The following is a 19,963-nucleotide window of genomic DNA, read 5'->3' on the forward strand; positions in this document are numbered from 1 at the left end:
TTACAACTGAAGCATGCTAGTTATAACCTGTACCTCTTTTTATAGTTTTTTTTTTCAGAAAGACTTTGGAATAAAACAAAGAAGTGTAAAAACAAAACTGATTTTCATTGTGCACTAATGACGATGTTGCTCCATTAGTAGATTGCTAAGGCTGCTGACATTTTTCCCCTCTTCTCAAATTCGTCCCGTGAAGTTTACTTCTTCTCCTCCTCAGGTGATCAAAACACAACAGAAGAGGAATGTTTTGTTCTCAGTATTGATTTTAAACTTGAAAAAACCTGTGAGCTGTTTCCATGGTGGAAACCATTTCTGTTGCTGCTGGTCGAGAACCAGTCCTCTCCTGTCTAGAGGGTGTAATTCAGGGGGATGAATTAATTTTGATTCATTAAGACATTTTTAATGTTATGATGTTTAGTCATCTCCTATCAAAGGACTGAATCACCTCCTACTGCGTCCAAGTCCCCCAGAGTCCAACTCATGACCTGATTTTATGATTTAGGTGTGTTGACAGAGACAAATCTATAAGTTGCAGGACAATATTTTGTGTTACTATTGTGAAAACAATAAAAGTAACGATAAGGTAACTATAGCTGTGATTTTATGGTGCAGAAATCATAGTGCCACAATTAACTCATCTGTTGTTTTTTACAAATGGGAAAAAATATTCCTATTTATAATATGTTTCTTTAAAACACCGGTCACATAAAGAAGTGTAATTTGTATCACTAAACTGCACACAATAACTCAATTTAATCATATATTAAAAAGTATTGAATCTCTCATTAAACAAACAGTGGAAAAAATTGTAAAACTAAAATTCCTGACAATACGGATAGTTTTGGAGATTTTTAAACATTATCAATTAAAATGTATTTGATCATGATAAGAAAATTCATCATGATAAATGAAAACACAACAAATGCCCAACTCTAGTCCTAAGGTTCCATAAATGACCAAATGCATGTTTGAATTTGTTATTTGGAAACTGATCATTGTATTTTTACCCAGGCTAACTTTATTCAATGACAATATTATTGAAATTTTCACTTTCCAAAGTGAAACACGTCACAGATTAACTACAAATAGTTAAATTGTTTCAAGTTTTTATTTCTGTTAATTATAACTTTCTGCTTACAGCTGATAAAAAAAGACAAATTAAATCAAATAAATTTAAATAGTACAGAAATGTGAATGTGTGTCTAATAAAACAGTATATTTAACACCTGTTTAAAGGTTGTCATTCTCATAAATTATTTTTAATCTGATAAACAAACCTCGTCAGAACTCATATTCTACGTTGTTGAATATGATGGTATTTTATGAGAAAAATAAATACATGTTTGAGGTGAGGTACTTCATGGAACATTATAGTAGCATTCATAATCTAGAGCTACAGAAACTGATGCTAAAACCTACATGATATCAGAATAGGACTTCATATCAGTAAGCGCCTCATTGCAGGTCACTCATATTGACACCACTTTGTATCCCTGTGTTGTAAAAGTTTATAAAATGACCTTATTTGGATTAAATAGCTGTACTGCATAACGTCAGCTACTTTCAGTAGGACAACGGTTCCATAATTTAACCACATCCTACAGCTAGGATGTGGTGGAAGAGGAGATTCCATCACATTCTTTAGGTATAAAACTCCTAAAGGTGTGGTGTAAAAATCCACCAACGCATCCTAAAGGTGTGGTGTAAAACACCACACCTTTAGGATGCGTTGAAAAGGGAGATTCACGTCACAGATATGCAGCATCTGTGCGATACGATCAGGTAAATAAGACCAAAATATCTGAGGAATGTTTCCGACACTGGGACACAGACGCTGAAGACAGCTCTGAAGGCAAAATGGGTACCTAATAAAGTGGCCTGTAAGTGAAAATTGCAATCAATGAAAGCTGTCAGGTGCTGAAACTGAAACTACATCCAGAAACTGTGTAAACCTACAGTGATTGGCCAAATGTTCTTTAAACTGGGATGGAGTCCAAGACTCCCTTTCAGTCACAAAGAAGCAAATGTATATAAAGTTTTTATTTTAGCTGCAACAGTGGAAGGGATCTTTTGTTATTTGCAGACATGTATGGTCTGTTGGAACTGAACCATTCATGTTCTTGTTTATCACCAGCATGTGCCGTCCCAGTTTCAACAGGTAGCTTCTTAAATTCCCTAACCGTCTTGTCTCCACTTGTCCTACCTTTTACCTTAAAAGGAGACCTAGCTGCATCTCAGCAGCAGACGGGTTAAAGCGTGAACAGGTTTGCTTTCCATATAAGGTTATGAGTTGCTAACCTTCAACACCTGGAGTTTTACTTGGAAAACCTAAGTCAGTTTATGGATTTGCACCACTGAATCAAATCGTAATGGGGACTTGAACGTCTGGACTTTGTAATGCACTCCGAGCAATGGCAAAAACTGTGATTCAGGCTTTGCATGAGATATAATTAAAAAAGCCGAGGTTGCAGCTGTAACTGTATCACACCTGCGCCGAAGTGGGTGGGTCTGTTGTTGGAGGTGTGCTCACTTAGTGCAGCCCCTCCTCTATGAGTCAACCTGCTGCTCTTCCTTCTTATAACCCGCTCAGCAGTCTGACTGCAGCTGCCATTTTTTCTCTGCTGCCTCTTTCCTTCACACATCACAAGCACAATGGTGAGTGAGTGAGTGAGCGAGCACACTTCCTGTGAGATTGTGGTGGATTTTTAGATTCAATGTGATCTTGAATAAGAGTTCAGTTTTATTTGTTTGGCTCATAGGAGATGCAAGAATTATGTCTTATTTTTTTGTTGTTTTAGTCACTTCCTTATTTTTTAGAATATGTGGAACATGTGAGTTTGTAGATATGTAGTTTTTTAAGTAATTTAAAATTAAAGGGGGTTTATAGTCTGGAGCTTCTCGGGCGTGGACTATTTAAGGGGGTGAAAATGAACCTGGTGGCGAAAAGGGTTTGTACAAGGTGTGGTTTGCCTCCAAAATGGAGGGAGCTCTGTACGTGTTTGAAACTTGTTGAGGGTCGCTGAGGGCAGAGTTTCTTGTGCTAACTTGTTCCAGAATGACTGGAATGCAGTTGAACCAAGGCCTAAGACTGGCTGGGAAGCAACACTTTTAATTCAAAGAAGAGAGAAGTTCATGAAGCTTTTGTGAACTTCATCGCCTCAACTGGACTGACATTTTTACACTCAGTTTTGAAGTTGTGAAGAGCTTCCTGTTTCTTCATCTCTCTGTTCTGCTTTTCTTCTCAGAACCAGAGTAGCTGCTGAAACTCCAATCCAGGCCCAAATTTGACAGAAGGGTCTGGAGTGTGGCAGTTTCTAAAGTATTAGTAAATTTTTAGAGCACAAAACTGATCATTAATCTCGGCACACTCCTTTAGAAAAGCATTTTTTTTCCTTTTTTTTTTTTTTTTAAAGGAATACCTGTTTCAACCCTAAAATGTGCATTTCTGTTTTTTCTCAGGCATCTGGAGTGCAAGTCGACGACCAAGTGAAGGACATCATCAGTGACATGAAAGTGGTGAAGAGCGACGCGGATGCAAACGAGCGCATCAGAATTGTGGTCTTGGAAATCAAAGAGGGTTTTATCAAAGTGGAAAATGTCTTCAGAGAAAAGGATTTGAGCGGGGAGAGCGACGTCTTCAAGTTCTTCTTGAGTCAGCTGGACAAGGATAAGTGTCGCTACCTGCTGTACGACTGCCACTTTGAGACCAAGGAGTCGAGCAGGAAAGAGGAGCTGGTCTTTGTGATGTGGTACTTGCAGATATTTCTTTCAGGCAAAATTTTTAATTTTTAAGTAGTCGGAAATGTGGGGCTACTGTGTTTATGAGAACTGAACAGGATTGGCAAGCTGGCTGACCATTTCTTTGTTCCAGGGCTCCTGAAACTGCACCCATCAAGTCCAAAATGCAGTACGCTAGCTCAAAAGACTCTCTTAAGAAGGTTTTGACAGGTAGGTTTTTGCGTTCTTAATCTAGGCAGTGTTGTAAAAATCCCATGTTTCAACTCTTGAGCGACTTGATGTTTCACATTCATTTGAGGAAATCTTTTAAATTTAATGTGTGTGTGTATGTATCTTCTCAGGCATCAAACACGAGCTGCAAATGAACGACCTCTCAGATTACGGCACCAGGGACCAATTTGCAGCAAAGATCAGCAAAAACGTTCTCAAAGTAGAAGGCCATGATGTCAAATAAATAAAATCAAATCCTGTTTTTGAAAAGCCGAATCTGATCACAACAGCTTCTAATCTTCTGATTGTTTAATCTGGTCTCTTAAAAAATAAAATAAAATGGGGGCGGGAGGAAATTGTCAGATCCCTCCTGTTCCTCTAAAGCTTTGTACATATGGTTAAATTCTTGCATGTTCATGTACAATTGATCTGGGTACATAAGCTGTAAAATACTTTCAGGTTTACAAACTCGGTATGACCGGGCTTATAGTTTGACCCACAACTGCATTTCTTAGACTTTTACACTGTGGCCACGTGGAAATACTGTACATCGTTGTATCTAAAAGAACTGAAAATTACAAGAAAGTCAGTCAATGCATTGTCAAATAAAGTAAGTGCAACAACTTTTGTATACTTTTTTTTATTTGAAGTCATTTGTCTAGTAGGTAAATTTGCACATTGAGGCTCAGGATCTTGCATTTTATACCTCCAGAAAGCTCGCTGTCCTGCAGAACGTGGATACCGCAGAAAAAGTAAAGTGCATTAATTGACTTTAGCATACTAACCCAAAAACGAGTAATTTTGAGATTTGACCTGACTTTTTAATGCAATTTAGTGGGAGAATAACTGCAGTGTTCTGTCTTAAGCATAAATAACAGAGTATAAATGTGACTGCCTAATTTATGTCTTAATGCATCTGATAAACTTACGTTTTCTATTACGGCAACTAAAACCTTTGTGCTCAACAGCTAACTTAACTTCCCAAAAGTCATTGCATCTTTAAGGAAATGAGATTTCCTGCTTCGAACCATGAAGGGCTGAGCAAACTAAAAATGCAACTGATGTGTGGCAGTGTCTCAGTGATGTCACTTCTTCTCAGATTCAAACCATATAAGGAATAGTTTGGCAGGAACTCGTCTTCGATTCAAAATGGATCTGCAATTCGCTTTTAACTCTGCATCTGTGTGAAGCTGTGCACCACAATGGCTTGCTGTTGCAAGTTGGTGAAGTTTAAACAATGCTGGGTTTTAGTTTCACTTCTACAAAGAGTCTTTTAAAAGCAGATATGGATCAAGCCTGAAACCAAAGCACACAACATTCATTGTGCAAAACGTTTCCTGGTGTAACTCGAGCAAAAAGAGGCCGAAACCATTTTAACGTTGTGCTAAATTTATGACCAAATTTGACATGTAGCAAGAGCTTTGCAGTGTTGTAATACTTCCTGACAACAGACCTGTGACAGTTTTTTTTTTTCTTTTTTGAACCCAGGCAGGATGTGCGACTGTTAATGGGGGTGTTTGTTGCATGAATGCCATACAGGGCAAATTCTTCTAGGCCCCATTCAAAACCACACACAGCCCAGTAAAGCTCTTTAAGCATTAAAGCAACTTTTTTTTACATCTATAAATGCATTTTAAAATTTCACATTTATACAAACATGGCACAAAAAGTAAGAATTTGTATTTAGTTGATTTATATTGGTTATAGAATAGCATGAAAACCAAGTTCTGATTACATATTCTGTATATAAAAATACTTTTTAATGTTTTTTCTATTAAAAATGCTTGGTTGTAAAATGGAATATCTGGATTATCAGAGAAAATTTTTTCATTGTAAAAAAAAAAAAAAATTGCATAAACAATATGATTTAGAGCACATTCGTTTCAAAGTTTGAACTTAGAGATTTTGTCTGATTTGACATCCGCGTGCATAACTTACAATCAAGAAATAAAAAAATATTGAGAAAAGTAGGAATTTTTTTGTCTTATTTTTACAATTTGCAAACCATTTTACAGAATCTAACTTTTTTTCTCATTTCAATTGAAGGCTATGTCCATAACCAACTTTTATTTTATTTTTTTTGCATTATTTAATGTTCCAGCTTTATATTTCTGTGCGAATTTTGACATTTTTGTGCAATTCTTTTAGATCGGCATTATTTTTACCTAAAATGTATATTTGTTACAGATGTACGTCTTGGTACAACCGGTATATTCTCTCACTCACTCACTCACAAACACACACACACGCACACACAGTCGACAGCAGCAGGTAGTGCTCAACTGTAGTTTATTCATTCATACAAATCTGATGTGTTTGTCAGCCAGCTGCAGAGGAAAAGCAGGCTCTACAAAGAACCATAAAGTGTTCCCATCATTCAACCACATAGAAAAGACATACAAAGTAATTGCACAGATTGAAGCACGTCTGACGTGCATTCACATTCCCTTTTTAACACTGAACTATGGGGGAAATGTTTGGACTATAAGGCAAAGGGATAAATAACTTCTGACATAGTCAGAGTCGTAGATGGAATGTGGGCTTCAGTAAAGACTGCAGCAGGATACTCTCCTCTAATCTTGCTTTGAAATATTCATTACACAAAAATATTTGATCCCTAAAAGTTGCAACGAAATGCAAACAACTACAGTACAAGAAAGAATAAATTTGGAATGCATAACTAGGTAATTATAAGGCATATTTGGCGGTTTTATTGTAGCGTTCCTGGTGAGCTTCAACTCAGACAGATGTTCCTTCCTTCAGTTCCACAAATTCCCCCTGGAAAAAAGAAAAGAAATATGAAATACGTGACAAAATATGTAAAGATTTAAAGCCAATCTGTGTGTTATAGCAGTAGGAGACGCACCTTGACCTCCAGGTGTTCCTGTAGTGTTCTCACAGTCTCTCTCTCTTTGGTCAGCTGCTCCTGAGTGGCTTTAAGAAGCTGCTGGAGCTTAGTGGCTGCTTGGCCAAGGTCTTTGGACAGCTTCTTCTCCTTCTCAAGACGCTCCTGTTCAAATTATTATAGCAAACATAACTATGAATGGTGTAAAATCTGTAAAATGTTTCAAAGATTTGAGGAAAACAAACTAAATGGCTCAAGCTTCGACAGATAAGGTTGTCAAATGTAATTAAGATTATTAAGTATATAATTTTTTTTTATACCAGTTAAAAGTGTTCCCATGTTTTTTCACAACAAGCTATAAGGAACTTCATAGGAAACAACAAACTGGTTGTTTTTGAACACCTATAATCTGAAAAATGTGGGGTAGATTTGCACTTAGGTTTCTACCTAACCTGACAGGACAGGAGGGCTTTAATCTCTAAAGCAGCCAAGAGGAACATGGCAAGTCTGGAGGAGCTGCAGAGGTCCGTAGCTCAAGTGGAAGAAGATTCCACTGACAAAACGACTTAGTCTTACGCAGCGCTACACAAATCTGGTCTTTATCTGGCCGCTGTTCAAAGTGCCACAAAAAGTCCTGTCTGCAGTTTCTCAAGTCAAATATGGAGAACAGCAAACATGTCGAGAGATCAAATTTGACTTTTAGGAATATGAGCTAAGCTATGTGGATAATCCATACTTCTAGGTGAAACATAGTATGGGCAGGATCATGCTGTGGGGATGCTTCTCTTCAGCAGGTTGTGGTGGATTCTCAGTCATCCAGGTTATGATAGTCCTGTGTGCTTCAAAAGTTCTCACAGAACTTTTGAGAATTTCCCAGTGGAAAAACAAACTTGCACCCAACAGGATGACAGAGAGAGACTTGCTACAATATGGTAACCATGGTGCCGGTTTTTTTGTCTGTTTAATTGGTTTTTTTCTTTTAAGATTGTGACCTGCTGCGTGTTTGCCAATTCTGTTGAAATTGTTCATGTTATGAGAGGGGGAAACGTTATATGCTGTAACTGACAAATGTGTACAGTATGTATACCGTACGATATGTACTGTTCTCGATAAACATATCTTAAAAAAAAACAAATATAAAAAAGAACTTTTTGTCTTCTCTTGTATGAGAGGTGAATCGTCTTTGAGAAATGGAAGAAATCCAGTTACCATCTATTTAAACACTCAAGATTTACTTTAACAGGGACAACGAAGCTGGTCAGAGCTAATGGAAACGTTGCTTGAGATCGTACAGCACAGCTTTAGATCAATATACTCTCACTTGTACATTTGGGGCTGGCTGATTTTTGTGGCTTCTTTTGAATAATAACTAAAGGAAAGTATTTATCACAGCAGAATGAAAAGCTGCTGCACTGAGCTAAACGTTACATCCGGGTATCTTAACACACCTTGAGCTGAGCTACGTCTTCTGTGTCAGATTGCGGCGCGTCTGCAGAAACTTTTAAAAGATCCAGCTGGGCCTGGAGTTCCCCCACAGTCTTCTGGGCCTAGAAGTCAAAGAGGCGTGTCAGTGTGACTCACTACAGCTTCACACGAACAGCGAGCGCACAGGTGACTTCTCTGCTACCTGCTCGAATTCCTCCAGGAGCTGCTGCCTCCGAGTCTCCTCTCCGCGCAGCTTCTCCGTCGTCTGGTTCAACTCGTTCTGAACCTGGCAGCACACACACACCATTACAATGCTGTGAATACACACTTTTCCAGATACGCATGTGTCAAATCAGCACACTGAAGCTGGTCCAAGTTAGTTTCTTGTCGATAGGTTTTAGCTGAAATGTTCAAGTAGAGAACTTGTGTTCTACTCTGTTAATGGAGGAGAAAATTTGTTAAAACAGGATGGAGGGGAGCATGCTAACATAGAGGAAGAGCAGCGGTGAGGGTTAAGTGTACTTAGCCGACGCAAACAGTGGTTAGCATACAGAGCCGCCGTCAGAGGAGTACTGGACAGACTGGAAATGAAGCAAGCCCTGAATCTAAACTCATCCGTTTGTGTTTACACACGCTGACTTTTGGCTTTATTGTTTAGGACGTCAGCTAAACCTGATGGCAAATAAAAAGGTTCTTTATTTTAGATTAGACCCAGCTCCTATGGGACGAGTTCTGGGCTGCTGTTCCAGTCGCTGTCTGGTACTTTCTGACAGGAAGCGGAGGGTGCCCTGTGATCCTCGCACCCTGACCTGACTGGGTTCGGCCTCAGCCGGGCCGTTCTGCTCTCCCTGAGTCCGCTTCGTGATCTCGCCCAGCTGTGCTCTGACCTGAAACAGGAAGCCGTCGCCAGTCACTCGTTATGCAATCGCCGTGGGTGAATCCCATGACGTCACCGACACCTTACAGAGCAGGTTGTGAGCATAAAGCAGGGATTTCCACTAATTCCTCACGCCTCCCCTCTCAATGCAGTCGCTCAGGTATTTGGATTTGTACACGTTTGTCTTTGAAGGTCAAAATGAAAAAGAAGAAAAAAAGAAAGGAGCATTGAAATAAAAATTCACCTGTTGGAGCTCCTCCTTGTGTGCCCGGACATCCTTCTGGGCCAAGTCCAACTGGTTCTGGCAGTGTGACAGCTGCAGCTTCAGCTGGGCACAGAGGAGGCAAATAAAAAATATGAAACAGATGGAATTCATTTGGGTTCAGCTTCTTCGCTCATATTCCTAAAAAAAAAATCCAGGGCAACAAATTGCCTTGAACATTAATGAACAACCAGCATCAGGGCTTTGAACCTCTGATAGAGGTCTGCGCACTTCATCTAAATAATAATAATAAAAAAAAATTTAAAAAACATGAAAGAGTATGGCAGAGGAAAGGAGCTCTGGTCACATGAGAAAAAAAAACTGAACCTCAAAAAGATATTTTAAAAATTAAATTTCAAACTTCCATAGTTTGAAATTGGAAAAATAAATTGAGTACAAAACATTTAACATTCAAATGTGAGTTTGGCTTCTTTCACAGCTTTTTAAGGCTGGATCTCATTTAGAGTCAACATATCTGGAATGGTTCATCTTACACTGAGATTCTTTTAAAAATGTCAGTGTATGACAACTTTATGTAGCTTGAAAAAAAAAGGAAAAAGGGAAATCCAAAGATTTATAATCACAAATTCAACCCTGATGAAAAGGGGTTCAAAGTTGTACGAGTAACACATGGAGATTTAATAGAAAGAGACAGCTTGTATTTATTGTGTATTTATATAAGAGATTGGTTTCTGCTTGTGTACCTGCTCCACTTCCTCTGAGGTCATTAGGTTGTCTGATTGCTTTTCAAGCTGAGCTTCCAGAAGCATCACTTGTTCCTTCAGCTGTACAAATACACAAAACAGAACATTTCATATTTTCACTCAAAAACTCCCTGAAAATGTGAAGTACAGTAAGAAAAACTAACCTGTTCTACACTTTGGTTTTCTGCTTCCAGCTTGCTGACTTTCTGCAAAGCCTGTCAAGAGTCACAGAGGGAAGAGCAACGTCTGAGACGGAACCAGACTGATCATGACCAAAGGTCAGGCTTCCACATACCTCCTTCAGCTGTTCTTCTGAGTTTGCCATCTTTGACTTCCAAACCAGCTCCTCCTCTTCCACGCTTTTCTGCAGATCCTTCAGCATTCCTTCCTGCATCATAATTACACGAGTAGTATTTATTGAACACAAAAAGCTAATGACTGTTCCATGTTGTGCCGATTTCATCCACTTACAGTTTCAGCCAGGACCGTCCTGTACTGGTCACATTCAGCCTGAAGGGAACTGTAGCTCTCCTCTGATTCCTTCAGTTTCTCCAGCAACTCCTGTAACAACAACAACAACAAACATCCAAATCTACTCCTGGAAACATTTTCATCAACTTTATATTCATTTGTGAAAAAAAATAAAGGAAATGCTTACTGGCGATGCTGTGCTTGAATGAGACTCCTTACTCTGCTGGCTAAGGGCCTCCTGAGCTTTCTGTGTAAATGCTTTTAACCAGTTGGGCTAAAGAAAAAAGGAAAACAGAAAGATCATCACTGGAAATTGGATCACTGTCACAGTATCGGTTAGTAATCTCCGTTACTTACCTGCTCTGTCTCCACTGGAATCTGTGGGAAGAGCGACTGAAGAGCTTCTTTGGCTTCGTTCTGAAGAGCGACACCATTCTGCAGCAGAGGACGATCTAATCAGTTGGCTCATAAACACCAAGTCATAAAGTCATTCGTGTAAAACAAACAAAATGAAAGCTTACAGCATCTGTGGCAGCTTTTGCTTCCCTCAACTCCTCTTGCAGTGATGTAACAAGGGAATCCTTCTCAGACAGACTGACAAAAAAACAACAGCATAGTTCCTCAGTTCTCGGTTCTGTTGAACCCAAATTAAAGCACAGATACAACAGTTCTCTATGAATTTATGGCAGATGTCCCTACAGTGGTCAGGCAATAAATAAAAGCAATAAATACACCAACAAAAGCAACTTTTGACCATTACATAAAAGGAACAAACTCTGGAGATAGATAAGATATAGACATTCCTGTATCATACTTCAATTATACATAGTATAATGTTTTCCAACAGCACAAAAATCAGAGACCAAATAGAAGTCATGAGTGTATCTCTTTAAGAAAAAAAATGTAACAGCAACAATAAAAGCTATAACCAAAAACATTCAAGACTTAACCAGTACGGAATATATTAAATATATTCAGACTGGCTAAATTTAAATAACTTGCAGAACCTCTCAAGCCCTGATCTATGAAGGTTTACAGGACAATAAAAACAAAGTAGTAGATTGTCAGGTTTTGCTTTTAAAAGATTTTCTGTGGACGTTTCATCTAGTCGGAGGCTAAATGAGTTTTTCCTCACATGTTTCCATGTTTCAACACATCCAGACTTTGAGCAGAGTGAAGGAACCCTGGACCCTTCATATAATCTTCACACATATTACCAAATCACCTTTTAACACTGAACAAAAACGAATGAAGTAAAATCCAGGTGCAGTGTGTTACCTGTTCTGCAGTTGTGTGACCTTTGCTGAACTGTCCGACTAGAAAAACACAAAAAGATAATATTTATTCAGCAACACCCCGTCGGCCATAGAATAATTCACATTTAACACGAGGAAACTTACTTTTGCGTTTTCAACTTGCACCATCTCTTCTTTGAGGTTTTTGAGTTCTTTCTGAAGTGAGCTGACGAGGCTGGCATCCTCACTAAACAGATCAGCATCAGTTAATTTGAGCCTCGCCAGCAGGATCTCAGGGATAAACAAAGGAAAACACCTTACCTCTTATTTTTTTGCTCAAGTTCAGTAATGGTGTTCTCCTATTGGATCAGATTCTCATTGTTAGCATCAAGAATAACAGTGGCTCCACTGGACAGTGGATTTTGTACTAATTGATTGTAACACTCACTGCAGCTTCCTGCTTTATCTGCAGCTGCTTCAGTTCTTCATGAAATGAACTCAGCTGGCTGTCCTTTTCTTGAAGGCTGTAAAAAAAAACAAAAAAAAACTAATCAGTAAAAAAAATATCTTCCCTTTCACATGTCATGCCTGCAAAACACAAAAGACGACTCCACTTACCTGAGCTTTAGATGTTCCAGTTCTTCTGGCTTGACCTGCTGATATAGTGATAAAAATCACTCAGCGTTTTGTCCAAGCAAAAGTTACAACTGAAAGATCAAAACAAAAATGTCCTACCTGCTTGCCATCCTCATCCTGTTTGCTCTGACTAGCCTCCAGCAGTGAGTTGATGGAGGCCAGCTGCTGTGTGAGCTGGCTCTTCTCCACCTGCGTCTCCCCGAGCTGGGCAGTGAGGGTCTCCACCTGACCAGAACGCTCCTTGACCTCTGCCTCCAACCTCTCTACGCGCACTTGGTACTCTGCACGGACAAAATGAGACTTACTCTACACCGCAGCATGAAAAAGGTCATGAACACGTCCCTGCCACGCCTTTCTCTGACCTGACACCGCGCCGCTGTCCTGCTGGCTCTGCTCCAGAGTGGCCTGCAGGCTGCTGTTTCTGCTCTGCGTCGTCCTGAGCTCCTCGCTCACCTCCTCCAGTCGCTTCTGCAATGCCTGCTCACTTTCTGCACGGCTCGCCTGGGGGATTTTGGTTAAAACGTGTCAGACAGCAGGGGGCAGCAAAGGCTTACTGAATCATTGATTAAGATATGAACTTAGAAAAAAGTGAATTAAATAATATTTTTTTATTATTTTTTTTAAATAATAAAAAAAAAAAAACATCAAAAGCCATACCCTGAGTGTTAGAATCAGTTTGGCAGGGAGGAGTTAGCATTTTAACACTTTTGCACAACCGTCTTGCAGAGGGCGCACTGAACGTTAAGGAATTTAGAGATGATTCAGACAAACGGCTCCCGCGCTTTTAGAGCGCCTGGTTGCAACATAGCAAGAAGCTCGCAAACATGAAACAGCTGCGATGGAGAGCAGGTTAATGATTAAACAACAAGGCATGTCAGCTGTGCTGACAAAGTCGCTACAAATAACCAGTAATAGAGGAAGAGCCGCAGCATGTGAGCCACCGGCGGTACAGACAAGTTGCAAATGAACTGAGACATACTTCCTTTCAGTAAGCCACAGGGTTTGACTTGAAACCAGGAAGTGAACAAATATTAAACCAGTTTTAAAGTCTACATGGGCAATTTATTTATGTACAGACACATTTTTAAATATGTTTAAGTGTAATAAAAAAAATGTAAAAAAAAAAAAACCCGTCAAAATAGACACTTAACATAAAAATGTTGGGCACAATGCAATTTTTTTTGTCTTACTTTTGTTTTTAAGAGTAAGTAGGATCTCAAACTCGACACACCCAATTATTAAAGCTGGCTTAATACAGCAAGCGGTTTCGCTGTGACTCATATCCTGTTCTTCCTGCTGAGAATAACTTAAGATTTCTAGAACAAGAAAACAATGTGTCCAAAAAATTCAGGACATCAAGTGCCTTTCTTTGATAAGATACTTTGTTTTATTAAGCTTATATTGTTGTTATTCATTTATTGTTGAGCAGGTGAACATTTTAAATTGTGCATGAAAACCACAAAGAGCCTAGTCATGTTTTCTGTCAGGCTTAAAGAGTTAAGCTCTTTTTAAACACCTACAAATCCCTTTATTGCCCGTCATATTTATTTGAGATGTTTTTAATCGCAAGAGTCCTCCAGAATCCTCAAGTATGAGGATGGGTTTAAAAATAAAAACGTTAGAATAAAACATACAGGACGCTTTCGCACTTTTTTCCTAGAAGGACACCTGACAGTGTTGGTGAGTTTAAAAGCGAACGAAAGATGCCTTTTTGTTAAATTTAGTATGTTTCTTTACATTTCATTGCATGTCATTTTCTTTGTTTACTTTTAAATAAGCTTTTATTTTGATCTCAATTTTAATTGTGCAAATTCATCTTTGATTAACTATTCAAACCATTCAAACTATAAAACGTTGAAATTTTTTTTATATACCGATTTGTATTTTATCTTATTTTGTTTCTTACTGCCATCATATCTTAAATTACTTCCATCCATTTCTTAGTACCATCAGGGGTTTTGTTGTTTGCTTGTATTTATGCCCAATTTAAAAAAATATATTTATTGAATTTGATTGATAAAAATCATTTTAATATTTGGTCAAACATACATTGGGCCATTTAAGCCTAGTTTTTAAATGGTTTTCTGTGTTTTGGTTTTGACATGGTAGGGGACAGGCTCGTTTCTTGTGAAGCAAAAGTCGTCTGAAGGGTCCTTACAGAAATATTTAATAAAGCTTACCAGATTTAGAATCTTTACAGTATTTTCCTTGAAGGCGAGTTATTGCACAGCTACACCGATTCCTAATCCCTGCAGTAACCCATTCCCTGAACACGAGAAGGTCAGGGAATAGGTGGGAAAAGGCATACTTTTTTTGTTTCCTCCACTTCATAATCAAGTGGCTACTGAAATACGACACTGGGTTTAATAGAAAACAACAAGAATAAATCTGCTTCCACATGGAAACCCGAGTACGTCTCCTGTATATGATAATAATAAAAAAAAAAAAGTGCCGTTCCCACAGGCCGGGCCAACCTGCAGCAGTGAGAGCTGCTTCTCTACAGCAGAGAGCTTGGACTCCAGCCCTTTCCTGACGTGCTCATCAGCAAGGAGACTTTCCGTCTTCTCTCCGAGCTCTTTGGTTAGCTTTGCACATTCCTGACGCAGCTTGGCCAGCTCTGCATTTTGTCTGAACGGAGAGCGTCGGGGAAAAAAAAAAAAAAAAGAAAAAAAAAAGGAGCGAGATTAAGTGAAGAAAAGTTTAGAAACCAAGTAATTCAAACACAAAACACCAGGTGTACTACATATAAGGTCTATAATTAAATGTAGTTAGAAACTCACTTGCTCTCAGCTTGACTAGTTGCCTGGTTTAGAGCATCGCGGAGGATTGAATTTTCCTGCTGCAGACGAGCAAGTTGGGCATTAGGACCTTTTTCCAGCTGGTCCTGCAGGCTCAGGATCTGCAGTTTAAAGTTTTTTTTCTATCAGTTACACTGCAGAAAGACTGGCAAATAAAAACATCTATACAACAATATATTTCAGCAGATAAGGATCCAAGATCAAGTTCTTACCAAATGAACAGTGATATTAAATGAACTAACCTTTGCATTGAGCCTCTGGGTCTGGGCTACATGGTCCTGGTAACTGGCCTGCATGCGCGCTTGCAGAGCGATCATTTCTTGCTCCCTCTTGCTCAGCTGAGAGCTGAGCCGCGTCTCCACGCTGGCCACCTTGGATTTCTCCGCCGACAACTCCTGGTGAACGCAAACCACAGTCAGACCCGTTCACTTTACGTTTCTGAGGCTGCAGAGTCACTTCAGTGTGAAGAAATGTGAAAATAGCCATCACACCAATTTCACTTTTTAATCTTTAAGACTTTGCTCTGGTAATATTATTAAACACATAGTTGTTACAAATGTGATTCGGTGTGAAACAGTGAGGCAACATTTAGATTTTCAATTCCAATTATGGTAAACATTAAAGCCGAGTACTAGCAAACCTCCCGCCTCCCTCTGGATGGATTCTTACTTTAATACAGGAGCTTTATAAAGATTTGTTCCAATAAGAAATCTGGTTTTAATCAGCAAGTTATTTTCTGTGCTTTATTCTAGCGCCACCTTCAGGACAACAACAACAACAATAAAAAAACAACAACCTAAATTTAGAGTCAGTATGAGATTCTCTGATAACCTTCAGTAAAAACATCACTGCAACAGCACGTTAAAGCAGAAATGTACACCATCAGCCAACTGCTTTTATTTAACTCTTTTGGCTTCCTTGATTTTTTTGTTTCATCTTTACACAATACTGCGTTGATTCAACTAAAATGTAGTCAGATTGTGTGATTAAGGGTAGTTTTAAATGTTTGTTATTTTCCTGTTTCCTTTCAGCATGTTTCAGCCATTGACTCATTCAAAATCTTTTTTCTGGATACAGAAAAATTGCAATCTGACTCGTTTTCCATATTTCCGAGTGGAAAAACCCTCCAACATGTCATGCTTCATAGTTATCTAAAAGTTGAAGATAGCTTTTTTCATGTATTGTAATTCTGCAATTTTGACTTCAAAGACTAAAAAAAATTATCAAAATCTGATGAATCAACCATATGATGAGACTTATTTTTTAAGATGGGATTGTTTATGATTTATTTTCCTAGATCGGAAGGAAAAAGTGAAGCGTCTTAATCTTTGCCAGCAGGAAGGGGAGGGACAACACTGTATGGAGAAATCTCTGATTTCCTAAAACTTTCTCTAGTATCTCAGGACTTTTAAATCACAGCAGTGACTGACATACATTTTTTAAGTTGGGTTCGGTTTGTACCTTGGTTCACCTCGACACTGAGCAAATCTGAACAGCAAAACCTGATTTGAAGGATCCCAGCACAGAAAATGTGTCGTGATGAGTATTTCAGTTTGAACCTTGGTCATTTCTCGAAGACGATTCTTAGCTGCAAAAGCATCTTCCTGCTCTGCTGCCAGCTGCTTCTCTCTCTCCTCCAGCTGCTTCTTCAGCATGGCGACCGGATCTCCCTTCTGAGTGGCCTAAAAATTCACAATACACAGAAAAAAAAGTACATACCTCTCTTTATGTTGTGGTTCTTTTTTTTTTTTTCCATCCCCAATCACCAACTGCTGAGTTTCATACCGTGTGCCAGGTATCCTGGATGATGCCGACTTTCTCAGAGAGGATCTCGATGAGCCCGTGCGCCTCCCCCTCACTGAACACCATGCTGCTGATGGTGGAAACCAGAGATTTATAGGGCAGGTAGAGCGGAGCATCAGCAGAGTCGACCACCGCCGCCGCTACAGCTGATGGAGAGAAATAAACATGATAGCAGCAAATTGAGAGATAAGAACAAACGGATTTATTATTTTTGGAAAGCTTCGGGCTTTCCTGAAGATGACTGCGTATGAGGAAAAAGGACAAGGTTGAGACTTGTCCTTTGGGTCTGTGGCACTGGGCAGTTTCAGATGGTAAAATGCTGGGCCGCTGTGGCACCAGGCGGAGACGAGCCGCAGGGAAAGGAGAAGGTCAGCCCCTCCTCTCTGCTCATTGTCAGAGGCACTGAAAAGCTTTGTAAGCTAACCAAACAGGGCCAACAGTGTTTGGACAAGCTGCTGCGCTCTACGCCCCTCAGAGCGGCGTGCCAGACGTTACCCACTGCTGCCCCTTGGTACTGTGGGTACACAGCTGGAAGCTCATCAGTACTGACAGGTTGTTTCTGCCTTAAACTAGACTGCACAATTATGTAACTCAACTATGCAGGCATGCCTTCGCTCTCAATTCAGTGGCACAAAATGCATAATCACCAGTGTTGTGGCTAATGTAGTTCCTGGCTCCATGACCGCTTCCTGCACTTCAGAGAAGACAACTAATTTCTGCAATGGAAGCTCTAAAAAGCAACAGCAGCTCCGAGCTTTTGGTAAAGGATCAGAGACCATTTTCCCTTTAGTTATTCATATATGTTCCCAAACTAAGTAAAAAGATATAGTGACACATTTAAAAATGGAAATGCAGCCATACTGACATCACTAAATCAGGCTTCCTACATGTTTTTCTATTTCCGATTCCAAGCTGTTCCACACTCAAATTTACAGACTTCCCAATCCTTCCAGCAAATAAAAAAAGAATGCAAAAGGTTCCTGTGATTTTATGGCAGATAATTATTTGAATGTAAAAACTGTGACTGCTGAAAGAAGTAAGGTGGATAAACATAAAAGACATAGATAGGTAGAAGAATTAGACAGATGAATGCGATGGACAAAAGGACAAATGGACTGACAAAACAGAACGGATGACATGATGGATAGATTTCTTTAGACAATGTGAAAAGAAATAAACATTTCCATAATTTCTTTTCTCTTTCCGCGATTATCAGATTTGGAGAAATCTTTAATCAAATGCTAAATTTTTCACAGACTGTGTACGAACTCTAAAATGTTTAAAATATAACCAAACCTAGATATACAACATGGCTTCTAAAGCAGAATGAAGTAAATTTGTCCTGATCATATTTGCCTACCGGGCTCAGACTTCTTCTTGGAAGCCTTCTTTTTGGGTTCTTGTGCTTTGGCTGGAGCAGGAGCCTGCTGAGACCCCACTGGAGGCACGGCCATTACTGGGACATCTTTGGTGACCACCTCCAGCACTGGGGCAACCTTGGATGGAGCTGCTGCCGACTTGGCTGGGGCTGTAGCGGACTTGCTTGGTGCCGGGGCAGATTTGTTTGGTGTGGGGTTCGAAGATTTAGCCTGGACATTGGTGGATTTAGCTTGGACATTGGTGGATTTAGCTGACGCAGGGGCAGGAGCAGAGACAGAGGCAGGTTTGGTTGACGGAGGAGCCGAAGCGGATGCAGGAGTGGATTTCGAAGATCCAGAAGCAGACTTGGTTGAAGGCGGTGCAGAGGACGAGGCAGCTGCTTTGCTCTGCACAGCCGGGGGAGGCTGGGTTGCAGGAGAGGCTGCTGAGGACTTTACTGGCACTGCAGCAGACACCATTGGGGCTTGCTGAGTTGAGGCTGGCTCAACCTTCGCCACCTTCTTCTTCTTTTTGTCCTTAGGCGAGGGCACAGGCGACGGCTCAGCAGCAGTTCGGGGTTGTGTCTCCGCAGCCACTGGGGCTGCAGACGGTTTAACTTCGAGGACTAGAGCAGGCTCAGGGGCAGGAACAGCAGATACAGCTGGAGCAGATACAGCTGGAGCAGCAGCAGCAGCAGCAGCAGGCTCAATGGCTGCTTCATCTTCAGAGTCAGCAGCTTCTTCAGCCTTCTCCTGTTCCGGGATTTTTCCATTTGGCTTTTCCTCCTTTTTCTTCCCACGGCTCTTCTTCTCGGCTACTTTGTCCTTTTTCTTTTTCTCCGAGCGAACTGACTGTATTTTACCCAACTCTTTGCGTTGTTTAGCGAGGGCCTCCTCATAAGAGGTTTCCTTCATGGAGAAGGTGGAAACAAGGGCGATCCCTACAGCAGAGATCACCATGAAACCACCAAATACCATAATCCCAAGAGTCTGGGGGTCGTAGATGTCCATCTTTTGATTTCAGTAAACCTAAAAGGAGAAATAGGAACCTATGAACATAAGCAATAATCAAACATACTGTTTACAGCAATAACATAAGCCATTAATTAGGATAGTATGGTATGGCATGTCAGGCTAAAAATAAAAAGACAGCAGAAAACATAAAAAGAAATGCTCTAACAAGATCTTTACTTATAACAACCTCAAGGTGTCGCTAATATTCCTAAAACGTTTGAGTGAAGGCTGCAGTGATCAGACTGTGCAGCTCAGATCTTACCTAAAAAAGATACACACTTCTACTGGGGTAAAGCATCTGCTTAAATAACTGAATGATCCTCTGTGCACTCTTAATGCTGTTCAACAAAAAGAACAGCATCAATACGCATTGCAAGAAGAAAAAAACAACAGAAAAACAAACTAAGCTGGAGTCTGTATTGCCCAACAGCTTATTAGCCAATAAAAACTTTTTCTTTGGTGGTGGTGGAGAGATATACTTTGTTTATTTGTAATTAAAAAAAAAAATATTTATACTTCTTATATACATGTGCATGCATGTTTATAATAATGTTTACGCTTCCTCTAAAAAAAAAAAAAAAAAAAAAAAA

The 19,963-nt window shown here is 39.7% G+C and overlaps 2 protein-coding genes across 5 annotated transcripts in view; one reads left to right on the forward strand and one right to left on the reverse strand.

Annotated features, from left to right (window-relative positions):
* The first annotated feature begins 2,546 nt into the window (after positions 1-2,546).
* cfl1l (cofilin 1 (non-muscle), like) lies at positions 2,547-4,569 on the forward strand. Its single transcript, XM_008430179.1, has 4 exons — positions 2,547-2,652; positions 3,457-3,746; positions 3,869-3,945; positions 4,077-4,569. Exons 1-4 carry the CDS (start codon positions 2,650-2,652, stop codon positions 4,187-4,189), a joined length of 483 nt encoding a protein of 160 aa, XP_008428401.1. The 5' UTR covers positions 2,547-2,649; the 3' UTR covers positions 4,190-4,569.
* A 1,648-nt stretch (positions 4,570-6,217) lies between these two features.
* Positions 6,218-19,963, reverse strand: part of rrbp1a (ribosome binding protein 1a) — a 15,623-nt gene continuing 1,877 nt past the window's right edge. The window contains exons 2-27 of one of the 4 annotated variants that reach the window (XM_008430182.2): positions 18,362-19,388; positions 16,984-17,147; positions 16,758-16,880; positions 15,441-15,593; positions 15,181-15,299; positions 14,875-15,028; positions 12,763-12,901; positions 12,500-12,681; positions 12,383-12,420; positions 12,213-12,288; positions 12,086-12,123; positions 11,930-12,011; positions 11,808-11,845; positions 11,051-11,123; positions 10,887-10,964; positions 10,717-10,803; positions 10,530-10,619; positions 10,354-10,446; positions 10,223-10,273; positions 10,059-10,139; positions 9,337-9,420; positions 9,025-9,102; positions 8,418-8,501; positions 8,239-8,337; positions 6,812-6,955; positions 6,218-6,723 (exon numbers count right to left, since the gene is read on the reverse strand). In XM_008430182.2, the coding sequence (XP_008428404.1) occupies positions 6,685-6,723; positions 6,812-6,955; positions 8,239-8,337; positions 8,418-8,501; positions 9,025-9,102; positions 9,337-9,420; positions 10,059-10,139; positions 10,223-10,273; positions 10,354-10,446; positions 10,530-10,619; positions 10,717-10,803; positions 10,887-10,964; positions 11,051-11,123; positions 11,808-11,845; positions 11,930-12,011; positions 12,086-12,123; positions 12,213-12,288; positions 12,383-12,420; positions 12,500-12,681; positions 12,763-12,901; positions 14,875-15,028; positions 15,181-15,299; positions 15,441-15,593; positions 16,758-16,880; positions 16,984-17,147; positions 18,362-19,370 (3,396 nt within the window). In that variant the 5' untranslated portion in view covers positions 19,371-19,388 and the 3' untranslated portion in view covers positions 6,218-6,684. Of the gene's footprint in view, positions 6,724-6,811; positions 6,956-8,238; positions 8,338-8,417; positions 8,502-9,024; positions 9,103-9,336; positions 9,421-10,058; positions 10,140-10,222; positions 10,274-10,353; positions 10,447-10,529; positions 10,620-10,716; positions 10,804-10,886; positions 10,965-11,050; positions 11,124-11,807; positions 11,846-11,929; positions 12,056-12,085; positions 12,124-12,212; positions 12,289-12,382; positions 12,421-12,499; positions 12,682-12,762; positions 12,902-14,874; positions 15,029-15,180; positions 15,300-15,440; positions 15,594-16,757; positions 16,881-16,983; positions 17,148-18,361; positions 19,389-19,963 lie in introns of all 4 variants that reach the window. The other 3 variants (XM_008430181.2, XM_008430180.2, XM_008430185.2) reach the window with 3 other exon arrangements.

This window comes from Poecilia reticulata, linkage group LG15 (genome assembly GCF_000633615.1).
Source record: "Poecilia reticulata strain Guanapo linkage group LG15, Guppy_female_1.0+MT, whole genome shotgun sequence".
Lineage (NCBI taxonomy): Eukaryota > Metazoa > Chordata > Actinopteri > Cyprinodontiformes > Poeciliidae > Poecilia > Poecilia reticulata.